General features: G+C 40.0%; 1 protein-coding gene and 1 long non-coding RNA gene across 4 annotated transcripts in view; one reads left to right on the top strand and one right to left on the bottom strand.

Moving 5' to 3' along the window:
• Positions 1 to 3,832: 3,832 nt before the first annotated feature.
• On the bottom strand, positions 3,833 to 6,605 carry LOC111254883 (uncharacterized). 2 transcript variants are annotated; one of them, XR_015317816.1, is made up of 4 exons: positions 6,449 to 6,605; positions 5,313 to 5,479; positions 4,544 to 5,190; positions 3,833 to 4,378 (listed from the first exon to the last, which is right to left on the bottom strand). It is a non-coding gene; the product is annotated as an uncharacterized LOC111254883 (long non-coding RNA). The 2 variants fall into 2 exon arrangements; XR_002675259.2 differs by having other exon boundaries at positions 5,318 to 5,479.
• Positions 6,606 to 10,771: 4,166 nt separating this feature from the next.
• The window catches only part of LOC111254289 (uncharacterized), a 13,213-nt gene continuing 9,902 nt past the window's right edge, over positions 10,772 to 14,082 (top strand). The window contains exon 1 of one of the 2 annotated variants that reach the window (XM_022814983.2): positions 10,772 to 10,941. In XM_022814983.2, coding sequence (XP_022670718.1) covers positions 10,930 to 10,941 — 12 coding nt within the window. In that variant the 5' untranslated portion in view covers positions 10,772 to 10,929. The remainder of the gene's footprint in view (positions 10,942 to 14,082) is intronic. The other variant, XM_022814981.2, reaches the window with a different exon arrangement.

The raw sequence follows: 14,082 nt of genomic DNA, 5'->3' as shown, positions 1-14,082 counted from the left end.
AGGGAAAAGTCTGGACAATTCGTTAATCTATTTCGAAGCGACATATGTGCGGTACTTGGTCGGATTCGTTCGCTTTGGCATGCGACAAAGCATCCCACTGGATTTACATTTCGCAAAAACAGTAATTCCACTGGAACGCTGAATAATTCCAGAAATCTAGTCGATATCTACATAGAGGGTGAGGTGGTTATGTCTCTTGGCTAAAAAAAAAAAAAGCATTGCTGTGTGTTTACGTTCGTTTTTAACCGCCTCTTAATGATTTCGGCGGAACTGGTATACATTGGAACCCGGCTTAAGTAACATGTTCATGGTGGCTGAAAGCGGCATTTGTCTTCCCTCAATTCCAGACACATTGCCTACATGTAGTATATAGATTAGAGAGCTCCATACGGCGGTGCACTTGTACTGCGTCACAGAACGTCCGCTAAAATGGCACCTATACCAATTGACTGTTAGATCGCGATAATACCTATTTACGATTGTATCCAGCTATAAGGCGTACTGCCCTTGTTCGGCTCGCACGTCGTGACTATTCGTGTCACTCACAGCTCCAAACCCTAAGCCGTTTCTACCCACAGAAAAACTAATCCAGCGTCTGCTATTATTATTATTTAATTTTTGGCAAGACAATAGGAAAGTCTGCCAAACAGTGTATAAGCTTCGAGATGCGCGGGCATCAGTCAAAATCGAATCTGCTTCTATTTTCTCAATGTCAGATGATTTATTTATTAGATGAACGCATAAAACGGTCATGAAAAATTCGAGTCAACAAGGACAGTGACTTGGTAAAAAGAAAAATAGTATTTACTAATAAGATGAAAAAATGTCGTACATGATTTTCTGAGATGTCAAAGCAATATCCACGTAAATATTTGGTCATTTTTTATGGTCGCGGGTCACTTAATTGCGGACCACTCTTCAAGCGCTTTATAGCAATTCGTTTTTAGTCTCTGATAAATTCTATAATCAGCGTGTCTTTATAGATCAGGTACGTGGAAGAGCTAAAGAAGGGTATAGACGACGAAACGTACCATAATTCACATAATAGTGCAACGTGAACCTGTTTAAAAAAACCTCTATTAGACTTGTTTCTTGGTGTCTACATATTTTATTAGATTCTATCGCCATACGCCAGCCGTCAGGGAGGTTTGCGTAAGGGAACGACTTTATAGACTGTATGGTGAAATACGGACGATGAAAGGCTAGTTTATATCTAAGGTAAAACTAAGGGGAACCCCGAGGCGCGACCTTTTGCGCGAAACTGCGAAAATTATTACATTCAATGTTACAAAACCCTTTGTTTTTTTCTGAACACAACCGTTAGAGAAGTCTAAAAAATTTTTCCAAGATGTAGAAACACTGGAAGATAACGATATTTGGACGCACTCCTGCTCAGAAACGCCCCGTTTTCCTGGTTCGAGGTCCGTTCGTCATTCAGCTGGCTCCTGCGTACCGTATCAATTGAAGCACAGCAGTCAGTTATACCCAATGCGTTTTCGATCTCTATTTCAATGATATTAAAGTTACAAGAAGCTCTCTATAACGGTGTATAAAAGGGTGAAACAACAATGGCAACGTATTGAAATTACCATTTTTCACTAGCTGATTGTATCCAGCAAGGCAGAACCTTAAAATGGCCGGTAACTCTGAAATCTTCTTCCTGCGAAAAATTCGCCGTTACTCAGCAAGCCTCATGACGAATGAAATTACCGAGAAAATAACACAGATATTTGGCACCCTGCTTCTGTGAGCGTGAGAACTTCGGAGCCTGTTGTTACGAAGCCATGTTCAATAAGTTGAACATGGTAGAACACATTAAACATATTGTTATTTACTATAATTTGTTTATACTATAATGTTTACACAATTATCAAAATTAACTTGTTGATAAATAAAATCAGGGGAAAACTTTCTTGATACTATGGGCGAATACTGTTGGAAAGGATCGACTTGAAACGTTCTTGAAACAGACGACCCTGTTCCTAATTATACCTTTAAATATACTATAAATTTATTGAGAGTTATATTCAGAGAACTTTAAGTAGCTTCTTTTTCTATTGAGCATTAGACCCAAGTCTACAGAGCAATAATTTTAGTGGCTAGTTTAATTTTTGCGATGTTACAATTTGGCCGATTGTGGGAGTGATTCGATTGCCATTTTGTTTATTGGACATGCGATAACTATAAGGATCTCTATTGCCGCGATATTTAAAGTGAACCTTGCCGATTGCTTTTGTACATTCCGATTTCAGCATAGAAAAGCCTTTGTGTTTGCAACAGCCAGAGAAATCCACAACCGCAATGGTCATTATGTACATGTATAGTTATTATGTATCTATCTTTTACTCTACTTAGCGGTAGCACTAAGTCAATCAATTGAACTTAGAATTTGCTCCGGTTAATATATCTGGAACAGGACGCGATTGAAGCGCCCGTATCGCATCTCAAGAAATCCTAATAATGGGGTTCGATGACATGTAAATAAATGCTTGTTCAAAAAGTACCTATCCGCTTAAAACCTCTATTTTTCGAGTGTTACGTCATGGTATCACCATTAGGCCTTCCAGTAAATGATCTATCGACAGTCCTGGTAGTAGCCCCTAGAGCTTTACGTTGCATTTTAGCAGACCAGGCCTTTCCCAAAACAAGTGGGTGTTAACAAACACGAGATCACTAACTGATTACACCCAAAACCTTGAAATTGATAGTCAACAAACGTCTGATACGTTTTTAACGTTGCCTAACCAGAACACTGAGAAACAACGATGTATTTTAAAATCTTTATTGAGCCTGCTACATCTTAGGTTGAACAATGGCAGGTCCGTGGATGCCAAAGTACAAAATTAAGTATTGTTTACTTGGGCTTTTCAAAAAAGATTCGACATTATGAATCGTACTTAGCCAGGGCATAAGTAGGCATCCGATTCATAAATATGCTTACAGACGCTTTATTTGTAAGGAACCATAACAAACAATAGTACAACGATATCGATAAATCAGATAAGACACTATTTTTTTAAACTTTTTATGTCGCGCAGTATATATATATATGGCTGACATTTATAATCTAACAAGTGCTGGTATCTGATCGATCACTCTAGGCGCATGTGATTTAGTTTTTGAACAGTTTAAACGCCAGTTTCGATCTTTCGAGTTCTCATACGCCATGAACCACCCGAGCTTTTTCTGTGACCCGGCTAGTTCATCGTGTTCCTCATTGTCTTCTTTTGGAACACACACAATTGTTGAAACATATCGGAGATTTTTTACCCAATTTTTGACTGATCAATCGATGAACTTCGATAGACAAAAAGCACCGCTAAACGCGGTTAGCCCCCCATATACACTACGACAATATTCACTAACCAGTATATCAGAGATGTTAAAACTGACCCAATCATTTAGAGCCTATAACCACAAAACAGTGTTAAGCCAGCCAGTCAACAAGCAGGACATCTAGCACAAGGTCAGGATGCGATCGCGCATTTAGGTTAATTAGAAGGGAAAGCATTTGGATAATTGCCGGTTTTGAATTATGGCTCAGTTGCTTATGAAGGTTTCCTTGTTTCCAATGAAAAACAATTGAATATAAAGTAAGATCAAAGACAAAGGTTGCTCTATAACGGAAGCTATGCGCTGCATAGCTTCTACAGGGTAGAAGCCTTCAGAATGGTTTAAAGCTTTAGCGTCATGTCAACACGGGGGGTGTTAGCGGTATGTACGTGGTTCCCAGGGACGGTGCACATCTAGATTTAGAAAAGCGTGAGATGGCTTAGGTTTGAAACTGGGCGTAGATACGTCTCATTTCGTGTTGAAAGGAGGCACACTCATCTGAAGCAACGCCAAGCGGCAGTGCTGAACGTAAATCTCGAAACATTTATTTAGCTGTTTGTAAATGGATATAGGTTTTATGGGATTAGCCGCAGGATCATAGACCCCTTCAGAATCAGTACAGGCAGAAAGTCATTGTGCCACTGTAAACATAAACAGCAAACGATGGGTAAGTGGAGCATTTTCTAGCGAACTTTTGGGCACTCGTCATGAGCGTTACTAGATGACGTGATAATAAATAAAGGGGACTATGATAATTTGGTCGGTTGTTAAGATATTTGGTGCCGCGTCCAATTTTGTTAACAGTAGTAGTAGCTCGTATAGTTCGCAGTTTTTTTTCCTTGCCTTCTTCCTGCCCTTGGAATCCGGAAAGCCCGCATTTACGACTGGCAATATATATAAATGCTGAATTTGTGCCGAGCAACTAACTTGGTTTGCCCAGCGTTTTCACGCGTGCGTTTTAACACAGCCATTCTATGCATGAGTTGCCCAAATGGAACGCGCTTGCCTTACCAGCGATGTTGCTCCTGTTCACGGTAACCCGTGACTGGAAATACATTAAAGATAGAATAATTTAGAATAAGTCGAGGAATGATTGAAATCTATCATATTGGTAAATTTGTTTATCAGGATTTGTACAGCACAATCGACTATTTTTCTTTGTATTTTCTAGTCGGCTACTAGATAGACTGGGCGAGGAATAATATATCACCTTTGGGTCGAATCTTGAGAAATGACTTTTTTAGCGTAGAGTTAGTTCTTGAATGAAACACAAATTAGCCTTACTTTAGCCTTACTTCCATTTCGTTCCGTATGAATGAAACCCGATTGCGCTTTGGCTGTAGTCAATTTTTCCACAAATGTTGACTTTTTCATGTCTGATATTCGGGCCATTAGGTACTATTCTTGGCGTGTATCGTTTGATTTGTCTGGGGTTTTCTTCTACGAAGCGGCATGATAACAATATGCCATAGTACCTACTTGCCAACTCCGAAATTTGAACAGACGGCGGCTGCATGCCCATGGCTACCATGGTAACGGCTTGAAGAGCTAGCGACCTTCAATGAATATTGAAAGTTACGAATCCAGCCTACGGTGGATAACATCTACTTGCTTCAGCGTATGAGATGGCTACTTACTACCGGTAGTAAGTGTACTCTACCTCTCTAGTAAATACTAGCAAACTTGTTACTCTATATCAACACTATATAGAACGGCTGAATTCTGATATGTCGGCGCTTGACGATACACGTGAATGAGCCTAGCTTTCCGTTCAGGTACGCTTCGTTTAGTGATATGTATATGTACCCATGGATCTGCTCCGTCAAACACGGCATGCACGCGGTTTTTTGTATATTACTACAATAGAACAAACAACAGAACAATTAGCAATAGTGTAGAAGTTCGTATGAAATATCGCAGTTTGCATCCATGGTTGCTAGACATAAATAAAAGAAGCAAAATATGGAACAATATTTTGCCTCACCGGGACCATCATGCGTATGTCCGCCTGTGCAGCAAAAATCGTTTCAAAGTCAACACATTATCGATAACTGCCCTCCATTAGTTGCTGTAACTGTTGAGCACTAAATTGCCCATTGTTAGATCCTGTGTACGTATACCCGTGCGCCCGAGGGTCTCTGTATCTCTGTAATAAATCGAAAGAGTTAGCATAAAAACGGGTCATCGAGCCACGCTGTACTTTTAAGCATCTAAACGTAAACAAACGAGGTACCTATCCCCCTAGGCGGCTGTCCCTCAAAAGTTTGTAGATCTCCCTAATTCTCTTTCATGTAGCGACGTAGCAGCAGCCGAATGACTAGATCTGGGCTAGATTGCCCAGAGATGTCGATCATCGTCTTCATGATGCCAGATCGCCAGAAAACAAAAAAAAACTCGCGGAAATTGTTGAGTAGCCAATTACTTTTCGTTATTATAACCCTTATATTGATGTTTGTGTGTGTTGTGATTGTAGACCCTTCGTTGGGAAACAAACAGACAAACTCTAGCGATATGTGGAAAGCTCGAAACAATATATAGTCCAACAATATAATTTTTGATGACCGTGAAGGCAGCTTCAAGGCTACGTTCCTTTCACTACTTTAGCACTCCAAAACAACGTCATATACAGGTTTTTCCACCGTTCGCTCTGTAATATGCATCTATAGAATTTTTTTGAGCCTCTTGTAACTGAATGAGAACTACTACGTATGCATAGTTAATGTCAATTGAATTTTGTCTGGCTTCAATAACGGAGCTTCTCCTTGTTGGATCAGTATGTCTTTATCACTTTCCTAGTTAAGTATCTAATGTTTGGCTAATAACGAACACCTATCCATGTACCCAATACCCTCAACGGTAACACTCATTATCTAATTAAAGGAAAATCCAAACACGAGTTTATTATATGTTACGTGCTTTCATTTATTTAGTTCGTTAAAGTCTTTTAACGTCAACTAGCTTTTCACTATTTTGATTTTTCGGCGAATTTCTAATTTGATCAAGTGAATATATAGTTCACAGAAAAGCTTTATGAACGCGGAAGAAATTCGAACGACACCGCGCAAATGAAACGATAGTACAATACCGAATTATGTGTTGATTTCGGAAAACGTACCATTCATATAAACTGGGTCGTCCTATCAATTGCCAAGCCGAAAGTGACGAGGTCACACGAAAGAGAAGCACGACATCAAAAACTGCTTTAATCGGAAAGCCTAAGGCGTTAGGGGAGTTGTCATTGGTGGCTTTTTATCCGTACGAACAGCTATGATACAAACCTCAACTGACTTCGCTCAATGATGACCTTCGTCGTTTCGAAACAAAAATCGACAGCCAATACAGTGCTGACCTCGGACATCAGAAGTAGTAGTGTCGGTAATAACGATTCATAGGCTCACAAGCTACACGAACTCGCTGAAATGTATCATGCCGGCAATAATTTATAAACACATGGCTAAATTACGTAAACGACATCAAATAGCCCAGTTATCGTTCTTCACGTTATGGTATCGAAGTTGTTGATCCAGGATGACAGCAGAATTCCTCCGGACAAGACAAAGAGTAGCATAAGCCATACGATTCAAATTTCAGCAGTAGCAATATATGGACGCTTTTGGGGCACCCTTTTGGTGCTGACGGCTTCTGTAAAGCGGCAGGCGACCGTATTGACGGAAACAGGCATTGGTAAAAAGAGTGTGAGGTTACATGGCGGCTCTCGTAAGTCTCGTGTAGCGATTCAAAGGCAGGGGCTGCCAATGGTCGAATCCATCAAAAACGAGATCATTAGGGCTGATAAAGTTAGTGCAACACATGGCCACTTAACTAAATTACTATTAAATACACTTACAAAAACTAGGGAACTACCAAGCTATGCACAGCCACCCATAGGTTATGTGCGATTTATATATATACGTACACACATATATATAGGATGCACGTCGCCGACTTAAATAATATCATAATTCTTAGATAAATGTAGCTCAGATGTGTGCGTAAAGAGCTACATGAGGCCAAATAAATAGCAGTCCGCTAGAAGCAGTTTCAGCGATATAGATTTGTATATATGCCTATGTATATACATGTTTGGGGCAAAGACGTTACATTGACATTGCTGTATGATGTGTTAGACTGGATTTTTTTGGTAAAGGGACCACCGTCAGAGAGATATTTCGAGCTGCTAATCTTTGTCACCTTGAAAATCTTATTATAGTTATTATGTTGCCAGTAGTCCCTAGCCAGTTTGTAGCCAATCGTCAGCAGCCAGCAAATGTATTGCAAAAATTCAACTCTGATCTGCGAAACTAACGTCACACTTTTCATCTGAGATAATTGCACCCGATCGGTTTTCCGTTAGTTGTCTTCTCACGCTTAAAGCGACGGCTTATCTAGATACGTTGTGGATCCAGTTAATATCGACGATCCTTGATAATTTCGGTGGGACATAGTTCTTTTGCTTTCAAGCCACTCTAATAGTTTCTACCTAGAACATTCGTTCGTAGCAGACGAATTTTCCCTTCGCTACTTACATTTAAAGTAAAAAGGAGAGCTATTTCAAATTGTCGAGTTGTTAGGCCCGTGCAGGTTCTACATAATTTGTATACAACACTTTACCTTTATTTAAATCTCCTATGTAATCCAATAAAGGGTCACAGATGATTGCAATCACTTCGCAATATCAGTCGCATAGTTATGAGAGATCTTTCCTAACAATCTATGCCATACGCCCAACCGCTTGATATTTATGCGACAGAAATTAAGCTTGGCTGGCTGGATTGCTTGGTAAGCGCTTGGTGGCAAAGGGGTGACAAGTCGGATACGGCATGTGAAGCATTTCTCGAATGAGGGAACGAAATGATCATCGCCAAACTTTTTTTTTCGCTAAGAAAATGTTTGACGTTTTTTTTATAGCGAAAGCGATCGAACGCTGTCAGCAAGCTGATCAATGCTTCATCACTGTGGTCGGAGTAGCCTAGAACGCATATCGCGTTTTTCTAACCTTTGGCACCTCTCAGTTAGTTGTAAGTATCAAGCCTTGACCCACTCTTAAACTGGTAATATGGATCAACGCAAATATATGTGGTTAAACTGAAAAGTAGGGGCTGAACAAGATCTTTAGCGAGGATACTGAGCCTTAACAGTTGGTAATAAACCAATTCTAAATTATATTACCAAAAAACAATGTAAAGTATCACCAATGGATCGTATGAGAGCTGTTTGAGCTTCCTTCAGAGATGTATGCAGAACTTAGAACCTTTTGCATTCGATATATTAACATCTCAAAATTGTATTTGTGCCTACTTCACCAATAAGGCCGCTGTTCTATTCTAAACTCTGAAACCGTAGATACGTGCATGGAGGTCTTTAGAATAGGTTTAATTTAGAATAGGCCGATAGGCAAAGCTTCGGTTGCCGTCGCAAGCTTAGCTATGGTAGCGATCAGAGGTCGATAATCGAAACCTACTTGGAATTTGTCGCTGGAATACTAGCTCGTATCGTTCATACAGCATGAGCATCTGGAACAGAATTGGGGAAATGCGACTTGAGACCATCTATGAGCAATATTTCTATATATCCTTCACAAAACTTACGCCAAGAAAGCTATTCAGCGGATTTGATTAATAATATTGTGTAAGTGGACTGCTGTTGAGACTCCTTCGCGCTTTTTTTTTTGACGATAAAGAAGATCAGGTACTGACCAGCGATAGCCCGCATAAACGTAATTACAGAAAATAATGGCTTCTTCGCTCTGTTGCAACTGACTACTTAAACAGCTTCCAACTGTGTACGCTACAGATGGCAAAACAGACCTCAGTCTCAGCCTGGCGGGGCCTGCAAACGACCGCAAGGTTTTTTTAGGTTACCTTAGAATAATGGTCAGTTAGATTACCCCGGTTGAACGCGTTTCATTAAAAGTTCTTCTTTTTTTTTGCCTATCTTAGAAGAATAGGGATTTTCGATTGTAATATTGTTGTCGCTGATGCTAATAAACTTAATACTTAAGTCACCTCTTGTGTTAGTAAGTCATTGATTACATTTGTTGCCAGTTTGTAGTCATGGGCTTCGTATTGCAAAAACAGTTTCTAATTAAAACAAAGTTCTAACTTGATGAACTTCAATGATTTTGCTCCATGTGATAACATCGATTAGCTTTGTTAGATACTGAAGTATGCTCTATTTGAATTTAAACCATTGCCGCATAAACAGTTTTTACTTATGCCAAGGACTTGTTTGTGAACATTTATGCGCGTGTGCCGTTAAACGTTTCTATTATAAAGAAAAATTAAGGAATATGGGATTCTAGTATGGAAAGCCATTACTGATTGAAAAACTTCTTATTGTGGGCGGCTACAAGAGTTCAAAGCAGATCTTGCTTCAGATATCAATGGCATTTTCATAGCACGCAAAACGTATAAGTAGTAACGGATGTGTAAAACTTAATTTCAATCACAACTGCCAGCAGAAACAGCTTCAACATCAATGACGCATTATGTAGCTATATTGTCATTGTGAGCTAATTGTGGAAAACATTATTGGCTTCCAGATGGTTGCCATCATTTTATATATAAAAAGAACGTTTAGTTTCCCGTGGCGATGTAGCTATGTACTTGCGCCCAGGTGAAAATCATATCTAAACGGCCGGTAACGTGTCCGATCTCTGGCAAAAAAAGCCGTTCAATTATCGTAAATCATCGACTCGAATTTTGTACCTTCTTTACCTCAAGGAAAAATTTTAACTATACCTCCCTCTAAAAATGAGCTGTCGAACTAACACCTGTGCACAAACAGTATTTTCTTAAGCAGAACTTTATTAACATGAGTCAATAGCCATAATAAGCGTAATACTGTTGCATTGTTAACCTTTTTAATATCTTAATTACTTTATTAACTAGGATTCGTTCGATAAGAACTCTCTCTTAAAGTAAACCGAAATTTCACATTACTATTTTGAATATGTGTTGGTCTAAAATCTCAAACTTACTCGTACGTTTCCGTTCGTACGTAGCGCTTTATTCTCCAACCATTCAATGCCCTGAGACATCGAGTCCTTCTGGAACCAAGCCCATATATTTACTTTAGTTAGTACTCTGTATGTCTCTGTTCGTCTTCTATAGACCCTTTGCATTGGTAATTTTATACTGGCACGTAGGGAACACACCCATTAGTGTTTAAGGGGGATTCATCGCTCGAATAATTACGGGGTATACTGATCGCTGGGAGGGGATTTCTACGAATCGTGACAAATATACGAGATACTTGGAGGGGTAACGGTCCAACAAGCTGACTTCAGATTGACATCAAGCATCCAAATTTTTCAGACCGCGGCGCACGCCACCGAAGGTCCCTGCCGCTCGCCGGCCAAACGTCGGCCGCACGCCTCTCCTCAGAACAACGTTTTGCGTCGCGCTAGCCGAAATCAGCTAGCTGCGTCTTGCCCTATGAAGGCAGTTCGTGGCGCGTATAACTCAGTCGCTATTGTGGTCTCCATCGTGAAAGGAACGACCGATTAATCCCGGTGTCGTGTAGTGAATAAAGTGTTCATGAAATAACATTAGAAGGGAAATTAACTAGTGCTCAGCGCCGAGATCCAGCATAGCCATGAAGGCTTTGGTGAGTTCGCGAAAAGGACTCTTTGAAGTAGTCACGTCCACATAATTTTCAGTAAATAATCGTAATAATCAATTATGTGGACAACATCTGATCGGGCCAGTTAACAGACTTGACCGATTAAGATGAATGTTCACGTAACAGCAAGAAACTACATGGATGTCTACAAACAGTGCTACAATATTTGTTGAGCTATAATCTGTTTTCGATCGATTGGTTAATTTGTCTGCTGACCGTTAATTCGTGATCCGAGCACTTCAGCACGAATATCGATATCGCTGTTATTTCGTAGAAGGACGTGGATAGGTCAGGGTATACAGTTCGAAATGTATACAAAATGGATTGGTATCGCTAATTACAGAATCTTGCTTAGCGCAAATTGTATCGCGAGGCTAAAGCGACTGAAAATTTTTGCTTCGGTACGTTGAGGCACTTTTAGGTTCCAAACCAGCTCATAACAAAACAAGCAATACGAGCACTTTATTGTTGGCAATCTGTCAACGTCTACTTTTCCGTCTGTGCCATCAGAGGGAGCCGGTAGCTGAACTGTTTACCCACCCCATTAAGAAAAAGGCAGACTCTTCCGACTTCTACCCGGCGGATACCCATGTGGCGAATATTTTGACCCGATGGAAATCTATCTGTATGGTGATTACCTCTATCAGATCAGTGGAAACTACACACAACTACATTATTTATCCATACGATAACAAACTGGCTCAGTTGTTCGACGGTATTATCATTCATTCCAACCGGTGCGGAAATTTTACTTATTCAGAAATTAAAAAAACTTATTTCGCACTTTTTATGCTACTACTGATAAACTGCTTGACAGTTTAATTAGTTTCTAATTTAACTTAACGGCAACAAACAAAAACTAGAACTTCTCCTTACGACCGGCCTTTTACTACAGTAAGGTAACAAAGCGGTAAATCTTATTGTAGCCTTGGTCTAACTATGGACCGCGCTCCCATAAACACCGCCTGGCAATTTCATATTTACTGTTACTCTGTACTGGTACCTCATACCGGCTCTTGACCTAAAACTGACGATACAGGAGCCAATTAAAGTATAAAGCATCGTGCTAGCTAGATTCAGGTTCCGGAGCTGCTCTATGGGGAACTATCAAGCCGTCGGCGACCAAGCAATAAAACACTTCAGGTGCACAGCCTAGATCCTCTGACATGATGATCGATGCTTGTATGGGTTTATAATAGATACAATGGTTAATGGGGGCAGCTCAGGAAGATGTAAAATTGCGAATCATATCACTACAGTGGCTGGACTCGCAGACGTCCTTAGACCGCCAAGGGAAGAAACGGTCGCACACGACCGATTGTTTTGTTAGCACATCGTTGATCCGATTGACTTTGGCATGGGTTCACAAACTGACAAGTGTTTATTATAATGATGTAATGATAAAACACTTCAACAGTGTTGATCGTCTGTCTCATGCAATGAACCAGCTGTACGAGCCAATTAGTAACGCGTGAGAGCAATATCTTCTTGATCTTCTAAGAAAAGTTGTTCAACTGAAGTAATTTACAGATTTCGACATGATGGATCGCTAAATTCATTGCGACACTTGTTATAGGATAAGCAAGTCTATAGCTGTTAAAGAAGACCGTTGATTGAAATCTTGGTATAGATCACTCAGTGTTTGAGAATCTTACACTTTTCTTCATATTCATTCACAGTCGATGAAATTGATTGGCCGGTATAATGACGATTGTATATGTACATGTGGTTGAGTGTTTGTAATGAAGACAACCGAAAAGTATCTTCTCATAGAGATAATAATGTTATAAATGATCTAGACATAAGTTATGATTCCTTACTTATCTCTTATCTGGCTGAAACAGACTGGCGCATCTCGCTGGTAAAATTCAACGATAGGTTTATTAAACAACTACTGCAACACGTTCTATTATTTTTTATCTAAGTCTTAAAGTAGAACTGCGCTGATCGGGTACAGCCTGCTGAAATAAAGGCGCTTTTGGGAAATCCATTAAAATCATAGTGTAACACTCTATTAAAGAACAATTGATAACACTGTTACACACCTTAGAAACATATGCTATCAATCTTAATAGATATGTCGTTCTCCGTCACATGCGTTTACTTATTATTGTACAAGCGCGAATTGCGGCTCTCGTAATGTCTTCGACGCTCTCAGTAGCTGGAAAAAAACCTAGACCTTATCAATCTGCGTAAGGCAGCTCTACATTATTGCAGTATTACATTTACAAGAGAACCTAGCAGTCAAGACGAAACCCACCTGTTACGCAGGCATAGATAGAAGTCGTTCTATAATACATCGATCATAAAGCGATGTACAAGAAGTTCGCACGGATGCCCTTTCTTATTCGAGAGCTCAAGAGGTCACCATAGATACTGTACGTTTCGCCACTGACAATGTTGTTATCGTTAAACATTACCCAGTGGCGACAATCAACATCGGAGAATCAAAAAAACTTCGTCCTGCATATGTCACCGTGGATGTTTTTGTTCTCAACGGCAGGCGCCTATATAGGGCCTGCATTGAAAGTTGGTACTATTTCCGATTTGCGTGCCACTGCCTACTGTAGTTTCCGTTAAGCCGTTATCAGCTTGGACAAGCCATGTGCTATCGTTACGGCTGGCGTTAAGATACGATTTGGGAACATTCCCGACTAGACTGGATGATTAAGGGACTAGCTATAGAGACCACCTTAATTGTATAAAATCAGATGTTACGCGTTACCCGTCCCCAAAGCCTTACGGGCGATGGGACGATGATATTAACGAGAACGATAGGAAAAATAGAAGCCAACACTAATGTGATGTGGCACTAGTATAATCTGGGCAACGCCTAATCAGGTATAGTATAATGAGCAGTGTCTATTTGTTTAAGACAGATTCAAATGATATTGCATAAGTAATTCTTTCGGGTATCGCCGGCTTACAAACGATGCAGATATCTTCCTACCTTTGTAGCTGATCGTATCTTCGTGCTATTCCAAATATATAACATCGAAACAATGTCTGGTCTGGTAATGTAGATTAGTGAGGAATCGGCAGGTCGCTTTTCAATTTAATTAAATTAAATTTTATCTATTGCCCATAATTTTTTTTTGCGCTTAAGTGCAGCAGCATCCGTCCAAT

This window comes from Varroa destructor, unplaced genomic scaffold (genome assembly GCF_002443255.2).
Source record: "Varroa destructor unplaced genomic scaffold, Vdes_3.0 BEIS01000007.1, whole genome shotgun sequence".
Lineage (NCBI taxonomy): Eukaryota > Metazoa > Arthropoda > Arachnida > Mesostigmata > Varroidae > Varroa > Varroa destructor.
This window is presented reverse-complemented; position numbering and strand designations above follow the sequence as displayed.